General features: G+C 43.0%; 1 protein-coding gene across 3 annotated transcripts in view; it reads right to left on the reverse strand.

The window, feature by feature from the left end:
- The window catches only part of TTK (TTK protein kinase), a 67,822-nt gene that overhangs the window by 10,679 nt on the left and 32,623 nt on the right, over positions 1-24,520 (reverse strand). For all 3 annotated transcript variants that reach the window (XM_077306019.1, XM_077306029.1, XM_077306039.1), the window contains exons 9-17: positions 19,244-19,340; positions 16,418-16,541; positions 14,995-15,173; positions 13,147-13,286; positions 12,151-12,277; positions 11,318-11,410; positions 9,022-9,179; positions 8,774-8,925; positions 699-823 (exon numbers count right to left, since the gene is read on the reverse strand). In XM_077306019.1, the coding sequence (XP_077162134.1) occupies positions 699-823; positions 8,774-8,925; positions 9,022-9,179; positions 11,318-11,410; positions 12,151-12,277; positions 13,147-13,286; positions 14,995-15,173; positions 16,418-16,541; positions 19,244-19,340 (1,195 nt within the window). The remainder of the gene's footprint in view (positions 1-698; positions 824-8,773; positions 8,926-9,021; positions 9,180-11,317; positions 11,411-12,150; positions 12,278-13,146; positions 13,287-14,994; positions 15,174-16,417; positions 16,542-19,243; positions 19,341-24,520) is intronic.

Genomic DNA, 24,520 nt, shown 5'->3' on the forward strand with positions numbered 1-24,520 from the left:
AATGTATGGCTGAGAAAGTTGGACCATAAGGAAGGCCGAGCATCAAAGATTTGAGGCTTTTGAACTCTGGTGCTGGAGAAGACTCTTGCGAATCCCTTGGACTGCAAGGCGAACAAACCAGTCAGTCCTAGAGGAGATCAGCCCTGACTGCTCCTTAGAAGGCCAGATCCTGAAGATGAAACTCAAATACTTTGGCCACCTCATGAGAAGGAAGGACTCCCTGGAGAAGAGCCTAATGCTGGGAGTGATCGAGGGCAAAAGAAGAAGGGACGACAGAGAATGAGGTGGCTGGATGGAGTCACTGAAGCAGTAGGTGCAAACTTAAATGGACTCCAGGGAATGGTAGAGGACAGGAAGGCCTGGAGGATCATTGTCCATGGGGTCGCGATAGGTCGGACACAACTTCGCACCTAACAACAACAACTATTTTTGCGTTCTATGAAACTTTTTGTTGCTCCAAATAGACCAAATTTTTAATCAAGACCCCCCCCCCGGTCAATGGTGCCCCACTTTACCAATGTTAAAATCTGGTCACCTTAACCTACATACGAATGTAGAAGAGAGTGAAAGTGGAGGGAAGGGGAAGATGGCATCTCCCCTTGCTCACAAGTCCTTTAGGTTCCTTGCTTGTGTTTTATTAAAAGGTAAGGTTAGTATGTTATGGTAACATAAGCACTCCAATAGCAAGTTTTACTTACCTGAGAATCTTTAACTATGCTAGTCACATCTGGTTGCATTTGGTTTGCAATGCCAAAATCTATTAATTTTAGCATTCCATCCACTAGCAGAAAGTTTGCTGGTTTCAGATCACTATGAACAATACCTGCAAAATAAGAATTGTTCAAATGAAACATGCAGGTTCAGAATTAATTGCCTGCAAGGGATATATTTACTTTGTTCTCACTTGTCAGAGTTGGCAGAGAGTCACTAAGAAGTAACCAGTTACTCTTCAAGCAACTGAAATAAACTCTCTGCCTTTCTTTCAGTGTCATGGTAATTGCTTCCTTATCCTTCCTAGGTAAGCTACCATAACAGTTTCTCTCTACCTTTTCTAAAAGGAGATGGAAGCACACACATGCACCTTTGCTCTGGATGGCCACTTTCTCATGTCTCCTTAATATTCATGCATGCATGCAGAAAGGTTGGCAGCAGGCCTGAAGGAAAATGTTGTGTCCTCGTAATAGAGGTTTATGATAGATGTTAAAGTAAACGTTTTAGTATTATTGTTTTAATTTGAACTAATGTTAACTTTTATACAGGGATTGTATTGAACCATGAAATGTAATCCACCCTGACTTCCCAAAGGTAGAGCGGATTATAAATCCAATAAATAAATAAATGTGTGGAAATGGACAGTTGAAGCTCTTCATGGCATGGAGGCTAAATAAGATCACTTTAAGAGATTTATTATGCTCCACCGTTCTCTGCAAGGGCAAACCCCAAAGTGACTAACACTGTTCTCTCTTCTGTTTTAGTTTTACAACACTGTCAGTTACTTTAGGCTGAGTGTGTATGACTGGCCCATGATCACCCAACAAGTATGAACAGCAGAGTGGGGATCTGAGCCTGGGACCGCCAGTCCAACCCTCTTAGCCATCGCCTGTCACAGGCTCTCCAAGCAGTTGTCAACTCCAAGGAACCCTTTTGCTCTGGACAGGAAAGGAGCATGCTACTAACTCTTTTTTCAGCAGCCAAAGTGCTCTTTACACGTGGCAGGGGCGGGGAGAGAACTGACTAGCTACAATGGGGACAGTGATGATTTTCTTTGCAAAAACAGCAGAAGAAAGATTTCCTCATCCAAGAGCTGCTCTGAAATACTGTAATTTTTGTACAAGCCTCCAATTTGATACTTCTCCCCACCGTTAAATTACTATTTTATGGTTGGTCGCAACCATTGCCCTTGAGGGGAAGGTCACATAGTTCCTCCGCCCCCCCCCCCCCCCGGCTAGCAAACATTTGGGAACAAACTTCCAAACAAGAGGTAACAGAAAGCTATGCTGAAACGTTCCTTGGCTACTGTAAAACTCATTGAGAGTAGCAGCAATACAGGGAAAGCAGAGGTTCTTCTTGCCTTCCTATGCTTGCCACTTATTAATTCAACCAACAGTATATATATTTAATTTTCATAAGTTTCAGGGAAGATCTTCCTTTCATATTATTTATTTATTTATTCATATTTATATACTGCCCTCCCCGAAGGCTCAGAGCGGTTTACATATAACTGAAACTATACATGAAACCATACATATAATAACATTCATATTATTAATTGATAAACCGGGTGATAGTATAACATAATAGTATAACATAACTTAAAAGTGGTAACTCAAACAGGTCCAGGAGTCTTAGTGGGTTTCTGGGGGGAGGGGGGCAGAGGCCCTGCAGATGTTGGTTGGTTGGCCTGGCCTCAGCCGAATGCCTGGTGGAAGAGCTCCCTTTTTGCAGGCCCTGCGGAACTGTTTTAGTTATTAGTAATAATAATAGTAATATTAATTATTAGTAATAATATTACACATTTAGCAACAAGGTACCCAACATTTTATGTGAACAGATTGCCATTTTGAAATTTTCCTTGAACTTAACTTATGATTAAAAAAAAAAAAAACACAATTATGTTAATTGCATTACAGACAAAGCTGGAGTCCAATCAGCAGGCAGAGGGTGAAGGTGGTGGGCACAAGACATGTGTAGGCTGGTGAGCTGAACTGTCTAGAGTCAGCTTAGGAAATAAGCCTTTGATGAGTAATTGCTTGATGAGTAATTGCTCTCAGCTTCCTTTGTCCAAGCAATTTATTTCAGAATTGTCTGAGTATTATTACATCTTCGTAAAAAATTGTGTAGGGCTAAGTGAAAGCAGGGTGAAGAACACACACAAAGGCAGCAATTTGCCATCTTGCCCTGTGTAGACCGACATCTGTACTGGGGCTTGCCTCTATAGTTTGAAACGAAGATCCAAGTCAGTACAATGGTCTTTCTTTTCCTTCCTCTAATCTGCTCAGCTTTCAACCAAAAGAACACACACATTTGCCTCTATCAATGAAATGAGAACAGCAAAAATCAAAGAGAAGAAAGTGCTCTTGCTCAGAGGCAATGATCACATCTTTGCCTTACCAAATGCTGCTTTACTGGAAGAACCATCAACCTTCAAGAACAATTTTTAATGGGGCGGGAGTGAGGCATATGGAGCTACAGTAGGAAGGGGATGCCCAGAAAAACCCTGTTGCCTTCAAGGAAATCCACACATGACCCTCTGGTTTCTAACCAACTCAGAAAGAGATTTCTACCTAGAATTTGCAGCCTTTGTTTGTACAAAAGTTCATGTAGTTTTTACAGGCACATCAAAGTTCAAAATACAACAGCAGTGACAAAGTTAGCTTAATGGAGCTAAAGAAAGTAAGGAAGGACTGGATAAGCATTGGAAACAGAAGGAAGAGGACAGGACAGAAGCTAGAATTAAGCAAAGACTGTTTTGAATGCCTGTGTTGCAAACTATATATGTTTGTCCCCAATGTCATCTGCATTGATCTTCATCTCTGTTCATCTCATAAGTGCTTCAGACAGGAGCAGCATCCTACTGCTGACTACAGGTGAGAGGGTGGTGTGGGGTTGGATTTTAACTTATTTACTTACTAGCTTCAAAGCCCATTCCTAAGAACGAGCCTTGAAAGGGCCCCCTCCCGTGGCCCCCGACCAGGCAGCTTAAGGAGGCTTTGGGCCGCAGCTCGCAGTCGGATCAAGTGGGGCAGGTGTGGGCTGGGCAGCTCATTAGCAAGCACAGGAGGCCCTCGTTAGCAGTCCCTGCTTAGCAGGCCAAGAGGCCCTCGGCAGGAGGCCCTCCACCATGACCCTTTGCCCAGGCCCTCTCCCCTTGCCTGCTGCTGGCTCTAGGCAATGGGGCATCTGAGAGCGAAGAGGCTAGAGTCCAGGGAGGGAGGGAGAGAGCTGCAGGGGCAGGGCCAATCAGGGTGCAGCCAGCTGGTTGCACCCTGATTGACCTTATTCCAACTTGGACCGCCGGACACAACCCACCACCCAGACAGTTTCACAAATATATAGATGAACCATGGATAAGGGTTCTCGCTGTCAGATTAATGTTATAGTTTAATGTTTTTATCTTGTGGGGATTTATTTTATACTGTAATCCGCCACAAGGCGACCTGTTTGATAGTGATGGGCAATAAACCAAATAAATAAATAAATAAAATGTTTGTGCCATAACTGCACCTATAAATTGCATATTAAAAATAACTGCATTCTTAAGGAACAAAAAATAACACAAGTTAATGTTTATGCTCCAAATACCAAACAGAAAATAGTCTATAATGAAATGTGCAGAGTGCTGGATTTGTTTGTAGAAAGTGAAATTAGCGGAGGTTTGTTGTTGTTGTTGTTAGGTGCGAAGTCGTGTCCGACCCACTGCGACCCCATGGACAATGATCCTCCAGGCCTTCCTGTCCTCTACCATTCCCCAGAGTCCATTTAAGTTTGCACCTACTGCTTCAGTGACTCCATCCAGCCACCTCATTCTCTGTCGTCCACTTCTTCTTTTGCCCTCGATCACTCCCAGCATTAGGCTCTTCTCCAGGGAGTCCTTCCTTCTCATGAGGTGGCCAAAGTATTTGAGTTTCATTTTCAGGATCTGGCCTTCTAAGGAGCAGGCAGGGCTGATCTCCTCTAGGACTAACCGGTTTGTTCGCCTTGCAGTCCAAGGGACTCACAAGAGTCTTCTCCAGCACCAGAGTTCAAAAGCCTCAATTCTTTGACGCTCGGCCTTCCTTATGTTCCAACTTTCGCAGCTATACATGAATCCTAATTTAGATAGATCTTGTAGGACTGATAAGGGTATTGGGAGAGCATTAGCAAACTTAATGCAGAATGTAGTTAAAAGGTTCGATTAAGTGGATGCTTGAACCCTAAAGTGCTGGTTTTCAAAAAGTGGTAGAAAATATCATAGAATGAATTCTATTAAAATACATACCTGGAATGTTGCTTTTATATATATCAATATGAAACTATGCATATTATTAACAACATTGAACCAGATATCTGTCTCAGGAAAGGAGAGAACCTGGGACAATGTCGTCATACAAGTCTTGGGAATATGGAAAATTCATTAAGGTCCCTGAGGTGTAAGATAGGCCTAATACCCTTTCTTGCAAACTGTCAAGCACTTCATCAAAACAGTACTCCATCCTTAAAGGGCAAATCCTCAACTCTTGCCCTGCTGTCACTGGGCAGGGAGGTGGACTGAAGCCATGAGTGCCTACAAAGAACCTCAGCCCTACTGAGTCAGTGACATGATGCACAGTTTTAATCTTCTGCTTGCCTAACTTAATACCTTTGGCTTCACCGACTTTGGCCAGGGACTATCAGGCATCAAAATGCTGTGTAGTGTGTTCCCAATGGAGCATCTGATGCCTTCCCCATAACAGCCTTGCAATTTGTCATAACGCAAAGTGAGGGCAACAGACATGTAAATATTTCTACCTAGAGTGCCTAACTTTCTCCCTTTCTTATTGAAGTGAGAGGGTGAATTTGCGGGAATTTGTGGGATGGGTGAACAGGAATTTGCAGCCTTCCTCCTTTATTTTGTACATTGCCTCAAGATTCCCGGCAGAGGGGGACACTAAGGCAGGTTTGGCCCACACTCTTTTAGTGATGTCAAGCAGGCTTTGTAATGTGGAAAATGCATTAAATCCCAATGAAGATGGATAGAGGACTTTGATGAGCAGATCTGCGGGCTGCAGATCAGAGAATGCCACATCTAATTCCAGGGATTTTGCCATGCAAACAAATTGGTCTTCCATCAATTATACGATACCAAGTTCTTCAACTGCCTCATCAGGAGACACTTCAACAGGGCGCCAGATCTGACCTCAGAAGCTCAGGTGGGCTCTTGGAGTCAGAAGACTCTTCTTCCTCTTCCAGTGAGTCCTACTGGGCATAAGACTGGGAGAACACTGACATTGACAGTGTCATCGGCCACTCGGAACCACAGTTCAGAGCTGATGGTGGAGGAGATGGTTGAAAATATGGAGGATATTGATCCCAAAGTTGAGTTACGAGTACATGGATGATCATAGAATCATAGAATTGGAAGGGGCCATACAGGCCATCTAGTCCAACCCCCTGCTCAACGCAGGATCAGCCTTAAGCATCCTAAAGCAAATGATGAAGTGTTGGATAAGGAAGGCACAATCCCAAGACAAGCAGAACCACAAGAGTTGAATCCAAAGCCTCCAATGACTGTTTCCTCTTCTGTGGAACTGGTTGGGCTGGTTCTGAAGGGGGTGGTTGTATTTCTATAACCTCATCTTCATCCAAAAAAACTAGGCTAGTTGTCAGCATGGGAGACAGCAACGAGTACAGGGACAAGTTGTTGGCAGAACTGGGTTTCAACAGGGAGGAGTACTTAGCTGAATGGTCTTGGGACTTCGACTTCCTAATTGTCTTAGATTTGTCTTCCAATGAACTCCTTGGAACCAGCATTGACTTCAGAGTCAACAAAATTTTTGGTTCTGATAATGACTGTGAGGGTACTGACCCCACTAAGGGAGTTCATACTCTGGCTTCCTGTTGCTCAATCTTCAAAGATATTCATCTTTCTCCAAGGTCTGCATCATTTTCCATAACATGGCTTCAAGTCAGGAAGCCCTTTTCTGACATGCCTTTAGAGCAGTGGTTCTCAACCTGGGGGTCGGGACCCCTTTGGAGGTCGAGCGACCCTTTCACAGGGGTTGTGGCAGGGCAAGCAGCTTAGCCAGGAGGGCACCATCCATATAACAACCTTCCAGGGTAGATCGAGATAGAGCGTTTGTCTGTCAGGAGTACTGGAAAAGAGTAAGATCGGCATGGTGGGACAAGAGGCAGAACTGAACTGAGGAACCCCAGAAAAAAAAACAATTTATATACAATAATGAACAATGGATCTTCACACCACAACATGAGGAACTGTATTAAAGGGTTGTGGCATTAGGAAGGTTGAGAACCACTGCTTTTGAGTGAATTAGTGGCACAGTACAGACCACAATATTGTGGGACTCTCCAAGACAAGGCAGACAAAACTTCTAGTTTTCAGAATGTGCCTTCATGCCACACTCATAACAATTTTTGAAAAACAGCCATCCCCACAGGAGAAGAACATTTGTCTCACCAAGCAGAGGATCGGAGAAGTTCTGAAGGGCTATAGTACAAGATGTAATTTCTCCATGGAGGCAAAGAAAAAAGTGAGGGAAGGAGTTCCCCCATTTCCATCATGTGCCCATTAGAGCAAGAAAACTCAGGCTTGCATTAGAGGGAAAGCAGAACACTCCAAAGTCTAGAAAGAGCTAGAAAGCTTTAGAATTTTCTCTGTAGTTGGCCTGCACATATGCAGCTCGGATGTGGGATTGCATAGAATTCACAAAGAAATCATTACTTACACTGCTATTTTAAATAACTCCTTTTGTAATACTGTTTTAGATCCCATATTAGAGTTGGGTGATTATTTTAATCATGTAGCATATATTAACAGACTTGCTGTTGACTTCACTGCAATGTATTTCTGAAACACAATTTGTATATTAATGTACCTATACAATAAATGCAAATCTGAGATAACTTGCAGAAGATAGATACTCCTGGGTATTTTGCTTCAGATTTCATTTCCTTGCAAAACAACACAAACATCCTGCTACAGATAACTTGAAATAGTAGCAGGTATCCCAAAAATAGTACAAATGTATTTTGAGTATGGCTTTTGTACTGAATGGACCATCATATCCTGAATCCAAACGCAACATATTCCAACAGGAGTAAGGAGTGTATAGCGAGAGGCAAACCAACGTGAATAGTGAATGCAGAAATACAGAATAAGACATGCTTCAAAAGACGCTGCACAATACCTCTAGGAATGTTCTGACTTCATGCCTCATGTCAAGTTGAAACAGTGTGCATGTCTTGTATTTCAGGGGGCCATTGACTAAACCATCTTACAAGTAGGGACTAAACAAAATCATTTGTCTTTTTCTTTTTAAGCCAGCTACTAAGATCAATATTTCTACACTCCATCATAAGTTGAATGCCAAATCAGACTTACCAGATTCTGGTAACTATCTCCACGGCCATACATGGTCAGGGCCCTGAATACTTGAGGGACCCCCTCTCTACCTATAATTCCAAGAGCACTACTCTCTATAAACACCAACAAGTTGGTGATCCCTGGCTCCAGAGAAGCTCGTCTGGCCATGACCAAGGCCAGGACTTTCTCCATCCCAGCCCCCCCCCTCAGTGGAATGAGATCCCTGAAGAAATCAGGGCTTCGCCAGAACTAAAACAATTTCACAGGGCTTGCAAACTGGAGCTCTTTCACCAAGCCTTTGGTCAAGGCCAATGAACCAACACCACCAAACTATGGCCCCTAGAGGCCCCCTCCTCCACAAACTGCAGATGAAGAACCGATCCATGGCACAGTGTTAATCATTAAAAATGTTAAATGTTCTACTGTTCAGTGTTATGCCGTTATTAATGTTATACATTTGCGATTATGTTTTTCCTTTGTACTGGATCACAGAAGACACTGTATTGTATCAAAAGTTCAAATGTAAACCGCTCTAAGCCACAATGAAGGGTGGTATATAAATAAAATAAAAATTAATGTATAAATAAATTTTGTGAGCCAAAGTATCATCCCATCTCCAAGAACTTGAGGCTCGGCAAGAATGAGATACTAAAAATTAAGGAAGATAAATGAATATTCAGTGCACTAAATAGACAAACAGATTTTGATAAATACCATGTTGATGGATTGTATGGACAGCTTCCAACATATTTTTCCAATAGCTCTTCCGCTCCCATGGGTTAATTGTCTTTTTCTTTTTAAGCCAGCTACTAAGATCAATATTTCCACACTCCATCACCATGTAGATACTCTTCTCATTTATTTCACTAAAACGAAGTTATAAAGATAAATATATATTTGAAAAAACTTTAAGGAAAAATGGGATAATCCTGTATGTGAAAATAAAATTCCTCATTACTCACTAGTCATAAAGTCGAATAATCTTATCACTGTGTTGTTGAAGCTTATTTAAATGAACAATCTCATTTTTATAACTTTCTATAGTCTGCTGATCCGCCTCTTCAAGATTCACATATTTGACGGCACGAAGGTGCTTCTTTTCATCAAGTACCTGGAATACCTGAAAAAAATCACAAGTGCTCTAGGTTTGTTAATGTCTTCATGCAATCATGAATATCAAAGTGCAAAAGAGAAACCAAGACAGTTCCTCAAACAAAGCACTGCACCTCCATCCCCAGTTTTCAGGTTGTATGTCATGATTAAAGCGGGCTCAGAAGAAAAAAGGAAATCACGAGGCACAATGATATAGTAGTTTTCTCTATGTTTATAAGTGAAAAGGTTATAACAAAGTTTAAATGGTCAAACATATGATCAAACATAAAGAGTCAACCAAAACGGGATCCTAGGTTAAGTGACCCGCTTTCTGTTTTATCTTCGTCAGTGGTTGCTCTTCCAATATACTGTCATAGTAGTAGTTGTAGTATCACTTGGGCACTTTATGAAATCCCCAGATGATTATGAGCATTTTGCCAATGTGATACTACAACTACTACTATAACAGTATATTGGAAGAGCAACCACTGACGAAGATAAAACAGAAAGCGGGTCACTTAACCTAGGATCCCGTTTTGGTTGACTCTTTATGTTTTGATCATATGTTTGACCATTTAGACTTTATGTTATAACCTTTTCACTTATAAACATAGAGAAGACTACTACATCATTGTGCCTCGTGGTTTCCTTTTTTCTTCTGAGTCCACATTGAGGAATCCAGGGTTCTATACATGATTAAAGCGGGTGCTAGTTAACTAATCTTCTCTGCTGTTATGAATACAGCAATCTTAGTTATATAATGGCCCTGCTCAGAGGCTATAGAGAACACATTCTGCATATACAAATTGTACATCAGTTTGGTTAAATGTGGGGTTTAAATCATGTGCTTAGTAGGACATTCTCTGTGGTCATTATCCAGATTCTTGTTTGTACTAGATTCCTTCCTTTTGAAGAACATAAGGTAGTGGTCCCCAACCCTTGAGGTGGTTAGTGCCACTACAAAATGGCTGCCACAGTAGGCAGAGCCAAACAGAATACCTCCTTCCTCACACCTCTTAGTAAGAAGAAAATACTGAAGTGGGAATGGAATCACACAATGGCTAAAAGAAGCCCAGGTGCTTACCAGTCATGATCCTCCAGTAGTGGAAAAACCTTTCATATGAATTAAGGTGGCCCAAAAACAAGCCTTGCTTTATACTTTCTGAAAAGGGAAGTACAAGTGGGCACTCATGGGCACCATGTTGGGGAACCCTGCCTTAAAGCACATAACTGTTCTTGATCTACTAATGCCTGAGCATATGATAAAGGCAAGTAGTTCCAGCAGATTGCTGAAATTTAGGACAATGGAAGACTGACATATTTTCTCTTGGTTTAGGAAAATTTGCCAACATATGCTGAGAATCCTTGGACTACATCAGTGATCTGATACCCTAAAGCTGAGGGCCCTGCCAGAAATGCCAGCTTTCTGCAGGGCCTGCAAGACAGAGCTCTTCCGCCAGGCGTATGGTTGAGGCCAGGGCAGAGGCCCAGCATTCCAACCTAGGATCTCCCCCTAAGGTCTATCAGACCTGCACCCACTCTCAGTGGAAGAGGACTTGGCCTCCGGCTGAACAAGACGGAATAGGATTGGGCTTAATTAGAAGAGTATCTGACCGCTTGCTGCCCTTGTCATAATTGGTTTGTGTTGTATTTTAATGTTTTATTTCTGTGAACTGCCACAAGACCAATGGAGAAGCGGCGGTATACAAACTGAAAAATAAATAAATAAATAAATAAACAAACAAACAAACTGGAATGATCTTCTAGATGTAAAACAGTTATTATTCTTCTTTCCAATTCATTGTACTTCAACAGAAGTCAAAGAACAGTCTAGGCTCTTAGCTTCTCTTACGAATAATTAAGTCCAGTCCTTCGCCAAGGAATTAGAGACTGTGAGAAAGTGGAATAAGTGTCCCCACTAACACTGGCAAGCCCTGAGTGGCACCACTGAGCAGCTGAGGCTCCCCACCCCAAGTCAATAGCAAACTCAGTCTTTTTGAAGTTTCATTCAAAAAGGAAAAGTATTAGAAGACATGGAAAAATCAGTAGATCTTACATCATTCCTGCAACAACTGTATCCATTCCTGTATCCATCCCTTGTGTGTTACCTCCCACATGAAACAGTTACTGAATTAGATTGACACAGAACTGCATGTAATCACTTACCTTACTTGACCCTCCCCTGCCAATTTGTTTCAACACAGAATACCATTTTCCTTTAATAAATATGCATTCATTGGAAGGAGCAGAAGCTGAAACCTGAATAATAAAAGACACGTTTTGCACACGAACATGCTAGTTAGCTACTATTCCTGCTCTTCATCTGGGTATGTCTGATGGCCTACAAACATTTGCTATAACTATCAAAAGAAAGAGATACATTCTAAATTACAGAAACAGTGACTTCTGTTGTTCATGTTTTAAATAAAACCATGTAATTTAGAAGGACTGTCACATTATATAGCACTACTCCATGTAAAGGTATATCATTTAAAACTCTTAATCCTGTGTGTAATATTTTAAAAATTAAATGTGGGGGAGGGGTGTTGGGTGGCAGCTCTGCATCATGACTGACACAGAAAAAGTGACCTAGCCCTGCGGCAAGCAGGACAGCCCCCTCATAACTATGCCAGAGATCTATGAACAGAATGCACACCTGAGGAATGGGGCCTCAGTAGGAGCTGCAAGGCCGACAGAAAAGGCAGCCATTGTTCTCCCAGGAGCAAAAGCTTCCCAGAACAGCCAACTGGCTCCTCAGAGAGATCACTATGAAATATTGTATTTACATTAATCTTTTCCTCAGTTTTGGTTAAATGAGCCACACAAGAATACAGGTCCCTCAAAGAGAGCCTAGGATTAGAGCAGCTCTGCTGTAACACAACCTGAATGTCATCCCTGCACACTAGGCCAGATAGGAAGAGGGAAGCTGAATCCTGCATCAGCAGAAACTTCTGACCTCTTTAAGGAATATAAAGCTGACAGTTCAAAAAGACTCTTACCTGTAATCCACTCTGCACTTGGAATGGAGTTACTGGAGTACAAGGGTGCAAATAAGGAAACTGAGCGTAAGGTGTGGTCACCTTCCTCCCCGGAAGAAGGTCATTACTTACAACAGGAGAGCTGAAGCTGTTAAAAACATTTTAAAAATTGTTTTAAATTAACAATTTAAAATTAAAATCCTTGCTAATAATAATTACACTGCCAAACAAATATCTTGCTAAGTAATGAAAATCTTGATTTCCCCCCTGAATACCAGTAGTTAAAATTGCATTTATGTTGATTGCTGACAATATTTAACAATATGCTATTATTGGCTCACTATTTTAAAGAAACCCTCAAAAAATTTAGATCACAATCTTTGTCTAGAGCAGTGGTCCCCAACCTTGTTATAACCGGGGACCGGTCAACGCTTTACAATTTTACTGAGGTCCTTTTGCTAAGGGATGTTGGCGCCTGAGCCCCTGCTCCACTTGCTTTCCCGCCGGTGCCCCTGACTTCCCGCCACCCACTGGGGGCCACTGCCAGCAGCAGCTGCACAGTGCCACACCGAGGGGGAGCCCAGCCATGGCAGCCACGGAAGAGCACCAAAGGTGAGCCGGCAGCAGAGTGGCAGGCAGCAGCCGGGGAGGAAGACGAGGAGGAGCCTCAGCCTGGTACCGACTGATCCATGGAGTGGTACCGGTCCCCGGACCGGGGGTTGGGGACCACTGGTCTAGAGTATGAAGTGACATTTCCTAGTTTTTATCACTGTTTATGTTTACTGTTGTTTAAATTAATCTTTAAGAATTTTAGTCCAACATTTTAACTCCAAGTACAAGGTATTTTTTGGACTTCAACCAGGCACCAAAATTGAGGTTACAGTTAAGACATGTCTACCATTTACCTAGTACACAAATAATTGCTAGCTTATTTAAACTGCACCAAAACAAAACATGAACACAAATCTATTCACTTTTCTAAAATATTAAAACCAAACACAGCACACAGAAAGCTACCAGGTCACATAATTGTTCAAAGTGCCGTTGCTTGGTGTAGCACCAACAAATGCCTGACTGTTTCTCTTTGAAGTAATCTCTAGTGGAGAAAATCTTCTGGAAACATGAACCACTGGCTGTTCAAAGCATGGACTTTTCTCCTAAAAAATAAAGAAAAGCTTTTGTCATCAGTTTTCCTGTGACTACACAGAGTACAAAAATTACTTCTGACTGACCTTTTTACATTGATGAAAATTTAACATGAAAATCAAAGATGGACAATCTTTATGTGACATACGTATAGTATGAGGTCCTCTTAAAATTTCAGAGCTATTCAATGCTCAATTTACCCAGTATTCCCTGCATCAGCATTTGAGTGATGATATATATGCCAACGACTAAGCAACCCAATGCAAGCTCAATGTTATGATGAGCTTTACACAAGCAACTTCTGGCCATTGTTCCCAAAGGTCCAACTTTCCCAAAATGAACCAAGGTTGCTGCTTCATTCATTGCAACAATGTCATTTTGTTGCCCTTTTCCTCAAACCAATTAAGAACAGTTTCAGCCCTTCTGTGAGCTGCTTTAGCTGCCATTGCTCTCCTTATGGCTTATTCTTTCCAGACAGGCATGCTAAGCAGTTTTATTATGGAAAGCTTTTGTGAAACTGATAGCAAAGGCACCAATGGCTGGATACGTTTATTTTTACAAAATTTATATCCCACCTTTCTGCCTTCACAAGGGCCACCGAAACAGCTAACAAAACCATTAAAATTAACTAAGCATGAACATCATGAATACAATTATAAACAGAGCTATAATATACACAGAGGTAAAAACAGCAACAGTTTTTGGCTGGTATTTTTGATTTGCTGTGTTTTAGGCTGATTTATAAGTGCTTGAAAGCAGTCTTTAAATATTGTGTGAATTATCATTGTCCCCTTTTAAATGCAAAGGTAGGTAAAAATATTTTAAAACAAACAACTTTGTGCAAACAGTAACATCTTAGGTGATTCTATCAAGCTAAGAAGGACCACACTATATATATAAATGGTACAATTTTGAAATTAATTTAACACTATATTTAATGTAACTTCTAGAGTCCTCATTTTGATTCCCACTCAAAAGGCTTTCCGAACACATCTGTATTGTTAATCTCAGTGTTACTAGGTAGTACTCTTTCTGTCATACATGGCTTTGGCCAGGCCATAGGGAGAAGGCTGGCAAATACAACAAAGCTACCATAGCAATGCACATACTACCACGATTCTGTTGCAGAGGTAAGCAGCCTAAAGAAAGTGGCAGTGTTATCAGCCAAATATTGCAAATATCAGAAAATGACTTTGAGAGATGACTCAAACAATTCCGCAGGGCCTGCAAAAGGGAGCTCCTCCACCAGGTATTTGGTTGAGGTCGACCACTATCACCACTTCCAATCAGCCCCTCTCAGCCTCCCTCCTCCAACCAGCATTGCAGGCTCACCCAACCCACTGGGCCATCAGTAAGCATTGAGTTATTGTTCTCCCCAATGATCTATTGTTCATAATGTTATAGTTATTATGTTATTATATACTGAGTTATCTGAGTTATCTGTACAGTTATCTCTGTTTGATGTAAACCGCCCTGAGCCTTCGGGGAGGGCGGTATATAAATGTAATAGATAAATAAATAAATATTTAACATCTTTGTGTTATGCAGATTTAAAAGGTGGTTCCACAATCAATAGCTATCAAATGGTTTCTGTAAGCTGGCTGGAAATGTTAAAAAGTCAGATGGCTCAGGATAGACTTTCACATTTCACTACTAATGACACAGAATAGCTTGAGAAAGTGTCCTAAAACTTCACTTAAACACATTTTAAGCAATTACCTCTGAATTCCTCTTCTGCATCACTTCGTGATGATACCATTTAGCTCCAGAAGGAGGGCAATTTATTATGGACTCTTCATTTTCTTTTGAGGCATTTTCAAAAGAAAGAGAACGCTGCCGTTGACTTTCCAGACAGCCCGATTCAATGATCCTTAGCTCTTCATGATGTACTTCAGTTTCTGAAAATAATTTTTATATCATTATTAAAAAAGAGATAGTAGGATATCCTGGGATGCTGGATTTTGCTTCCAGTTTGTGGAGGAAGAGGCTGGACAGTTCCAAATTATGCCTTCCATAAGCTTAAACCAATCACTTTCAACTTCTGGCCAACTCACAGAGTTGGGGGGGAGGTCCCTGGATTTTGGTGGGAGAAGTTAGGAGGTCTCCCGGTTAGGCAGGAAGCCCATGACAGTAATTGTGATATAGTGGTTAAAAGTGCTGGTTTAGTACTTAGGTAAACCAGGTTCAAATCACCATTCGTGCCATGAAAGCTCCATGGATGATTTGAGCCAGTCATACTCTCTCAGCCTAACCTACCTCACAAGATTGTTGTGAGGATAAAATGGAGGAGAGAACACGTAAGATGTTTTGGGTCTCCATCATCAGGGAGAAATAAATGAAATGAAATGCATACATACATAAATACACAAACAGGGATTATAGGTATTTTGAAGATAGGGTGGGTTGGGGTGCTCTCCCATTCAAAAACAGTCTGCATCAGTCAAACAAGCATCTTTGGAACTGCTATACTTCCTCAGGCCCCAGCCTCTCCACTAACTGTTATTGTAATACTGAGAGGGTCGGAGAAAAGGGAAAAAAAAACATCCCATACTTAGCATTAACATAACCTTTTTCTTAATTGTTTTCATCATAATAGCCCCAAGTGAATGGTGGGTGGCACTATGAACCCAGACATTGCCCTCAGAAACAACCAGAAAATGGAGCAGTCCCCCAAAGAACAGTGCGGGGTGCAAAATTTAAGTTCCTAGTTGCTGGGTTTGGAGACGAGGTGTTACCATATAATTATAACATTACTTTTAATGTATAGGCTGATAAAATTGTATGAACTTGGGAATTTCAAATGGTGGCAGAAAGCAACAAAAGAGGGACTGGTAACAACAGCAGCAACCTTCCTCATGGGAAGAGGCATGTTGGGAAAAGCGATGTTTTTCAGAGGCCCAGGTTACAAGGCAAGAAAATAATAAGGAATTAACATATATGAATTTTGTCTGAAAAAAGTTTTATTTTTTTCCTTCTTCCCCTCACCCTCTGCTTTTTCATCTGAAGTACTGCTTAGTATGACATAGGCTACTCCATGCTGTACTTCATAAGAACTAGGGGAAATATACATAGGAGTACATAAAATTACCCCAGACATAGAAGACCCATGTCTGTCCCAGACTGCAAATAAGTTAAAACAAACCTTTTATTTTAGCAGGATGACTGGAATCATATTTATTCTTTAAGATTATGCTTGAATTGGTAGCCATTTCTGATTTCTCTTTGTCCAACAACCGTAGTTCTGTAGGCTTCCCGCTTGACAGAGGCTAAACAACAAAATACAAAAGTTTGGGCAGGGGAAATAAGACCATGGAAAATCCCAGTCACAGAACCCAACCTGCATTATCAAGCAAGTGAATATAATTAGTTATTCACTGTCATGCATGCATATTTATACTTTCTACTTTCAAAGGCTCGAAACACATCATGAAGGTACTGAGCTAGATCATCATTATGTTATTTAAATATATATGAAAACTCAACAGAGTCAGATCTCTCATATCATATTGCCTTTAAATTTCAGGATCCTTAGAAAATAAGCTGTGCAAATTGCCATACATCATAATACTAATACTACTAATAATATTACCAACCATCCCTTTCCATAAGGCTCAGGTTTGGGCCAGGGCCAAAAAAGCCTTAGCTTTGATTGAGACCTGTTCCACCTCTTTGGGGCCAGGGACCCTGAGCAAGGTTTTGATCTGCTAACTGTAATGCTCTTTGAGAGACATAGTGGGATAGGTGGTCTTGCAGATATTCCAGTCCCAGACTGTTTAGGCTCTGAAGGTTAATACCAAAACTTTGAACCTGGAGCCAATGCAGTTGGGCAAGACCGGTGTCATCTGTGCCTCTACTGGGTTCCAGTAAGAACCTGCACTTCTACATTTTGAACCAGATGGAGTCTCTGGGTCAGTCTCAAAGGAAGGCCTACATAAAGCAAGTTGCAGAAGTTTAACCTGGAGGTGACCATTGCATGGATCATCCTGATTAGGTCAGTGCTGAGAGGTAGGGTGCTAGTTGTCATGCCTGGTGTAGATGAAAAAATGCCAAGTGAGTGGCATTCACAATCATTGACTCCATCGATAAGTAGGAGACCAGAATCACGACCAGGCTCTTGGCAAAGGTCACAGATGTCAGTTGGAGCCCATCTAGAGCCATCACCATCCAGTCAGAGGACCTTCATCTTGATGAATTCAGCTTCAACCAACTTTGCTTGAGCCACTCCACCATGGCCACCAAGCAACTGGCCAGATTGTCTGAGAGTGTTGATGGATCCATTAACAGAAACGGCTGGGTGTTATCTGCATATTGGTGACAACCTGGCCTGAAACTCCAGAGCACGGGGGCAAGGAGGAACATGTAGATGCTAAATAACATCAGGGAGAGCATTGTTCCCTGCGGGATTCCACAATTTAGGGCCTGAAACTGGGAGATTCTCCTCCTTTAACACCACCCTTTGTCCTCAACCATGGAGAAAAGACTGCGGCCATTGAAGGGCTATACCTTGTATCCCAGCTGGGTGACCTAGGGCCAGTCACAGTTCGTACAGATCTCTCACAACCTCACCTACCTCACAGGTTGTTAGTTGTGGGGAGAGGAAGGGTAGGTAATTGAAAACTGCTTTGAGACTCCTTTGGTGGTGAAACGCAGGATACAAAAAACAGCTCTTCTTCAGCTCTTCAAACTATGCTACTGTATTGTTATTGCATACATTTATTTCACATTTTTACAGGAAACAAAGCAGTGTACATGGTCCTCCCCTCCTCCATTTTACCCTCTTGGGAACCCTAGGGAGTAGGTGAAACTGAAAAGTGAAGTGTGGCAGGTCAAAGTGCACACAATATGTTTCTTCGCAATCAGAGATTTTAATCCAGGTTATTTTGTTCCTAGCCCACTATGCCACACTACCTTTCTAAAGCCACAAGCTAATATTGTTTTTCCCTGAGCTGGTACTAGCTTGAGTGGAAGGGAGACTGTGACCTTTTCTGCACTGGCGCAGGGGATTCAGCCAGGGGAGGTTGCCCTGCCTCTTCCTGGGTCCATATGGAAAAGCATTTTCCCTGCTGGACCCACTCTGCCCCAGATATGTGCCTCCAGACAAGGCAGCTAGGGCAGCGAGGATCCACTACACGGTTCTGCTGCTGGGGGCATTCCTTTTTATTTTTAAGAGGGTGGGATTACATTACAATACAATGCACTGCACAGCACCACATTGCTGCCTGGGGTATTTTCTGTCCCAGGACACCATGGGTCGGGCCAGGGTGGGGACTCTGGTCCGACTCTTCCCTGCCAGATATCCCTAGCTCGACATAGGCCCCAATGGTGCCTGCGGCAAGGAAGGGGATGCAGAAAAATTTGCATACCCTTGTCACAGGGCAGCAGTGGGCCTGACAGTGAGCCTGTCAACTGTAAGCAGGCATTAGCCCCACAACCAGATGAGTGCTGACCCGATCCAAATTCCCTATGTGGAAGAGGCCTGAGAGCACCTTTTCCCAAGCAGCTGCTTTTAAGTGAAAGTCTCTATCTGACTTGGAGTTCAGTGTAAAATCCAACTGTCCAAGTACAAGCAAGGAAAAAATATGTCCAAAAATATGTTTTGCAGCAACAAAAGAAGAACAGAGAGAAGGATGCGCTCTGCCAAAGTACACCCAGGGCATGACACATCCCCTAGTGAATAAGCTAGGAAAAATAAGTCTGTGGCAGGCCTGCACATATGCAGTCCCAATGTGGGGCTGCACATGAAGACAGAATATGAAACACACTCTTAAGTTCATAGTTCTGACACCCCAAGTAGTCAAAAATTAAGGTTAGAAGTAGATTTAGTGATTTTGTAAATATTTTATGCATTTAATGTTTAGCTGTTTCTGTTCTTGTGGTTACCAAACTGCTGTTTTGCTTAAATAATCCAATATTACACACCCAAGCAATATTTACTACAATTAATAAGAGAAACAGACATTGAAATTACCTTCAGGCCTTCTGAATAATATGAAGCACATTTATTAGGTTTTGATTCCTGCAGAGGTGAATTGATCGAATTGGTGTCCTTTGAAATAGGTATTTGCCTAAGTTATTATCAAAACAATAATAAAGCCAAAACAGTTACTTTTGTTTGACATCAGATCAGTGTGAAATATATACACAAAACATTCTATAAAAGTAACGGTTTTCAGAGAACACGGAGAAAAGGCTATACACCAATGAGTTTTTAAAATATCTTATCCATCCATCGGATTAATATGACTACCCTTCCCAGCAAGCTGGCTCGGGGCACCTTTCAACATTACGGAATGCTGTAGGATACTTTTCATTCAACATTATCTGGAGTGAAAAAAAGCAAACCCAAACAGTATATAACGAAATCAGAACACAACAATAAGCCAAGTAAAAACTGTTCAGTGACTGGTATGATAGAGTATGAATTGTTAGCCCACCACCTCACCAGGACGGGGATTAGGGGAACAGCCTTGCTGGTCTCCTTCCTCCAGAACAGGACACAGAGGGTTGCAATGGGGAAATAGTTGTCTAGTCCCTTTGTGCTCCCCTGGGGGGTACCGCAGGGGACAATACTTTTTAACATCTATATATGCCCTCTGGCACAGCTGGTCTGGGGCTTTGGGCTGGGTTGTCACCATTATGGGTATGACACCCAGTTCTATCTCCTGATGGATACATGGCCAGCCTCCACCCTGGAAACATCTGCCAGTTGTTTGAAACCAGTGTCTGGATGGCTCAGGCAGAGTCACCTGAAATTCAGCCCTTCCAAGACGGAGATCCTGTGACTGGGTATAAAGGGGCAGGATCAGAAAGTTCACCTTACTTGCCTGGTTGGGATACAGCTTACGGCTGTGCTAAGAATCTGTGGGTGATCTTTGACGCCTCTTCATCTATGGAGGCTCAAGATAATGGTGGCCCAAACAGCGTTTTTTCATCTGAGTCAAGCTAGGCTACTAGTGCCCTGCCTGTCCCCAGAACAGGTCATCCATACAACGGGATGGAGCCAGGGAGTCTGTGCAAGGGCTGCACAGGGCTCGGGGATTGTGCAGGGAGAGCTAGGGGAGGCAGGTTGTTGGTGTCAGTGGGCGAAAAAACCCGAGGCCTGCATAGGGCTCAGCAAGTCCTCTGGGTGTGGCGTGGAGTCCCTTCCCCATCCCCTCCCCAGGGCCACCAACCTGTGCCATTGGAGTTCAGGAGCCTGGGGAGCTTTTTACCTTCCTTTCCGGGTCAGGGGGGGGGAGGAAAAAAGCTCCCCAGGCCCCAGGGAACGCGATCCGTGGCTCGCAGAGCCGCGGATCGCGTTCCCTGGAGCCTGGGGAGCTTTTTACCTTCCTTTCCGGGTGGGGGGGGAGGAAAAAAGCTCCCCAGGCCCCAGGGAACGCGATCCGCGGCTCTGCGAGCCGCGGATCGCGTTCCCTGGGGCCTGGGGAGCTTTTTTCTGGATGGGGGGGAAGCTCCCCAGGCCCCTAGCGCCCGCTGAATTTTAGTTTCAGCGGGCTCTACTACTAGTTCTATATAAAACAGTAGCTAAAAATATAAAATTAGAAGATTGTAAAATTAGTTTAAAATTAATTTTATACAGTCAATGCAGTATCAACGTCAACAATCCATTTTAGGGTAGCTGGTGATGTTCTCCCTAGCCTGCTCATAATCAGAGGGTTCTTATAGAATCATAGAATCATAGAATCATAGAGTTGGAAGGGGCCATACAGGCCATCTAGTCCAACCCCCTGCTCAACGCAGGATTAGCCCTAAGCATCCTAAAGCATCCAAGAAAAGTGTGTATCCAACCTTTGCTTGAAGACTTCCAGTGAGGGGGCACTCACCACCTCCTTAGGCAGCCTATTCCACTGCTGAACGACTCTGACTGAGAAAAACTTTTTCCTGATATCTAGCCTATATCGTTGTACTTGAAGTTTAAACCCATTACTGCGTGTCCTTTCCTCTGCAGCCAGCAGAAACAGCATCCTGCCCTCCTCCAAGTGACAACCTTTCAAATACTTAAAGAGGGCTATCATGTCCCCTCTCAACCTCCTTTTCTCCAGGCTGAACATTCCCAAGTCCCTCAACCTATCTTCATAGGGCTTGGTCCCTTGGCCCCAGATCATCTTCGTCGCTCTCCTCTGTACCCTTTCAATTTTATCGATGTCCTTCTTGAAGTGAGGCCTCCAGAACTGCACACAGTACTCCAGGTGTGGTCTGACCAGTGCCGTATACAATGGGACTATGACATCTTGTGATTTTGATGTGATGCCTCTGTTGATACAGCCCAAAATGGCATTTGCCTTTTTTACCGCTGCATCACACTGCCTGCTCATGTTTAGTTTACAATCCACAAGTACCCCAAGGTCTCGTTCACACACAGTGCTACCTAGAAGCGTATCCCCCATCCAGTAGGCATGCTTTTCATTTTTCTGACCCAGATGCAGAACTTTACACTTATCTTTATTAAATTGCATCTTGTTCTCATTTGCCCATTTTTCCATTGTGTTCAGATCTCGTTGAACTCTGTCTCTATCTTCCGGAGTATTTGCCAGTCCTCCCAATTTGGTGTCATCTGCAAACTTGATGAGTAGTCCCTCCACCCCCTCATCTAGATCATTAATAAATATGTTAAAAAGTACCGGGCCGAGCACCGAACCCTGAGGTACCCCGCTACTCACCTCTCTCCAGTCTGATGAAACACCATTGACAACAACTCTTTGAGTGCGGTTCTCTAACCAATTCCCTATCCACCTAACGATCTGAAAATCCAGATTGCAGTCCTTCAACTTATCCATCAGAACATCATGGGGAACCTTGTCAAAAGCTTTACTAAAATCCAAGTAAATGACATCAACCAAATTTCCCCGATCCAGCAAACCTGTTACTTGGTCAAAAAAGGAAACTAGGTTGGTCTGGCAGGACCTGTTGGAGACAAATCCATGCTGACTTCCTTGGATCACCAAATTGTCCTCCAGATGTTTGCAGATCGCTCCCTTTAATATCTGCTCCATTATCTTCCCCACAACAGAGGTCAGACTCACTGGTCTGTAGTTTCCCGGGTCATCCTTCCTCCCTTTTTTGAAGATCGGAATAACGTTTGCTCTTTTCCAGTCCTCCGGGACATCTCCAGTCCTTAAAGAGGTTCCGAAGATGATGGACAAGGGCTGTGCAAGTTCTCTGGAAAGTTCTTTGAGTACTCTCGGGTGCATTTCATCTGGACCAGGGGATTTGAACTCATCCAGTGCAGCTAAATGCCTCTCGACCACCTCTCTATCCATGTTAACCTGCCACCCAGACACTATCCTTTGGCTACAGCCATCTCTAGATGTGCCTAAACACTTAGACCTGTGGGAAAAAACAGATGTAAAATAGGCACTAAGCCTTTCTGCTTTCTCTGCATCTTTCGTTAGAGTTTGTCCATCCGCACCCAACAACGGGCCTATTGCCTCCTTTACTTTACGTTTGCTCCTCACGTAACTGAAAAATCTTTTCTTGTTACAATGGGCTTCCCTGGCCAATCTTAGCTCACTCTCAGCTTTGGCCTTTCTGATGATTGATCTACAGTGCCTAGTAACCTGTAGGTACTCTTCTTTAGAGCTCTGTCCTTCCCTCCATTTCCTGAACATTTTCCTTTTCTTTCTTAGTTCCTCTTGAAGTTCTCTGTTCATCCAAATAGGCTTCTTAGAGCTCCTGCAGTGTTTTCGTATTTCTGGAATAGTCATTGATTGAGCATGCAATAGCTCTTGTTTGAGTAGCGCCCACCCTTCACATGCTCCCTTCCCTTCCAGCATTCTCGTCCATGGTATGACACTCATCATGTCTCTGAGTTTATTAAAGTTTGCCCTACGAAAATCCAACATCTGCGTCTGGCTACAAGCTTCCTTGGCTCCCCATCTCAAAAGGAATTCTATGAGGACATGGTCACTTCCCCCTAGGGTCCCCACCTCCTTCACCTCATCCACCAACTCTTGCCTGTTGGTCAGTATTAAGTCCAGTATGGCTGAACCTCTTGTGGGTTCATCTACCATTTGATAAATGAAATTGTCAGCCAGGCAGGTCAGAAAGTTGCATGACTGAGGACGCTTCGCAGAGTTTGTTTCCCAGCACACATCTGGGAAATTGAAGTCACCCATGATGACAAGGTCCTGCCGTTTGGATATTTTCTCAAGCTGCTCACAAAGTGCAGCATCCACATCCTCTCGTTGGTCAGGCGGTCGGTAGCAGACACCAACCACCACACTGTTTGTTTTCCCCTTGCTTATTTTCACCCAGATGCTTTCCACTGTAGATATGCTCTCCTTCACTAGAATTTCCTGACAGGTAAGCCCTTTCCTCACATACAGTGCCACTCCTCCACCTCTTCGATCTATTCTGTTTTTTCTGAACAGTTCATATCCATCCACCATTACATTCCAGTCATGAGAATCATTCCACCAAGTTTCTGTGATGCCTACTAGATCATACCTTTCCATCAGCATGAGAAGTTCCAGCTCTTCCTTTTTATTGCCCATGCTTCGGGCGTTAGTATAAAGACATCTGAATCCTTTTACTTTTGGTTCCCTATGAGCTGGCCTTGCCGGTTGGGCTGCCTCCGATAGTTTTCCTTCCATACACTCCCTATGTTGATCGTCTCCTTCCCCTAGTGGCTTTAGTTTAAAGCTCTCCTGATGAATCTCCCCAGGTTCATGCCAAACACATTCTTCCCCAGTTTTGATAAGTGCAGTCCATCAGGTGCTAGTAGGCCTTCCTCAAGAAAGCCTATCCCATGGTCCCAGAAACCAAATCTCTCCTGCCGGCACCAACTACGCAGCCAGTGATTCACCTCCATTATCTTCCTCTCCCGACGCATTCCTCTTCCCTTGACAGGCAAGATTGAAGAGAATACCACTTGTGCCCCCATTTGCTTGAGCTTCCTCCCCAGATCTTGATAGTCTTTTTTAATAGGAGCGATGGTATTCAGGGACATGTCATTCGTTCCCACATGGACCATCACAAATGGGTAGCGATCCGTAGATTTGAGGAGTTTGGGCAGCCTTTCTGAAACATCTTTAATTTTCGCCCCTGGCAAGCAACACACCTCTCGGGTTAGGGGGTCAGGCCCAGCCACGTGGCGATCCATTCCTCTTAGCAGGGAGTCTCCAATTACCAGTACTCTCCTTTTTTTTTTCTTCTCAACTCCATTTCCTTCTGTCCCCATGGCCTCTTCCCTTTGTCTTAGAGTTTGTTTTGGGACCTCTTCCCTTGTTGACCCTTGCACCTCCTC

Source organism: Paroedura picta, chromosome 1 (assembly GCF_049243985.1).
Source record: "Paroedura picta isolate Pp20150507F chromosome 1, Ppicta_v3.0, whole genome shotgun sequence".
In the NCBI taxonomy this organism is placed as follows: Eukaryota; Metazoa; Chordata; class Lepidosauria; order Squamata; family Gekkonidae; genus Paroedura; species Paroedura picta.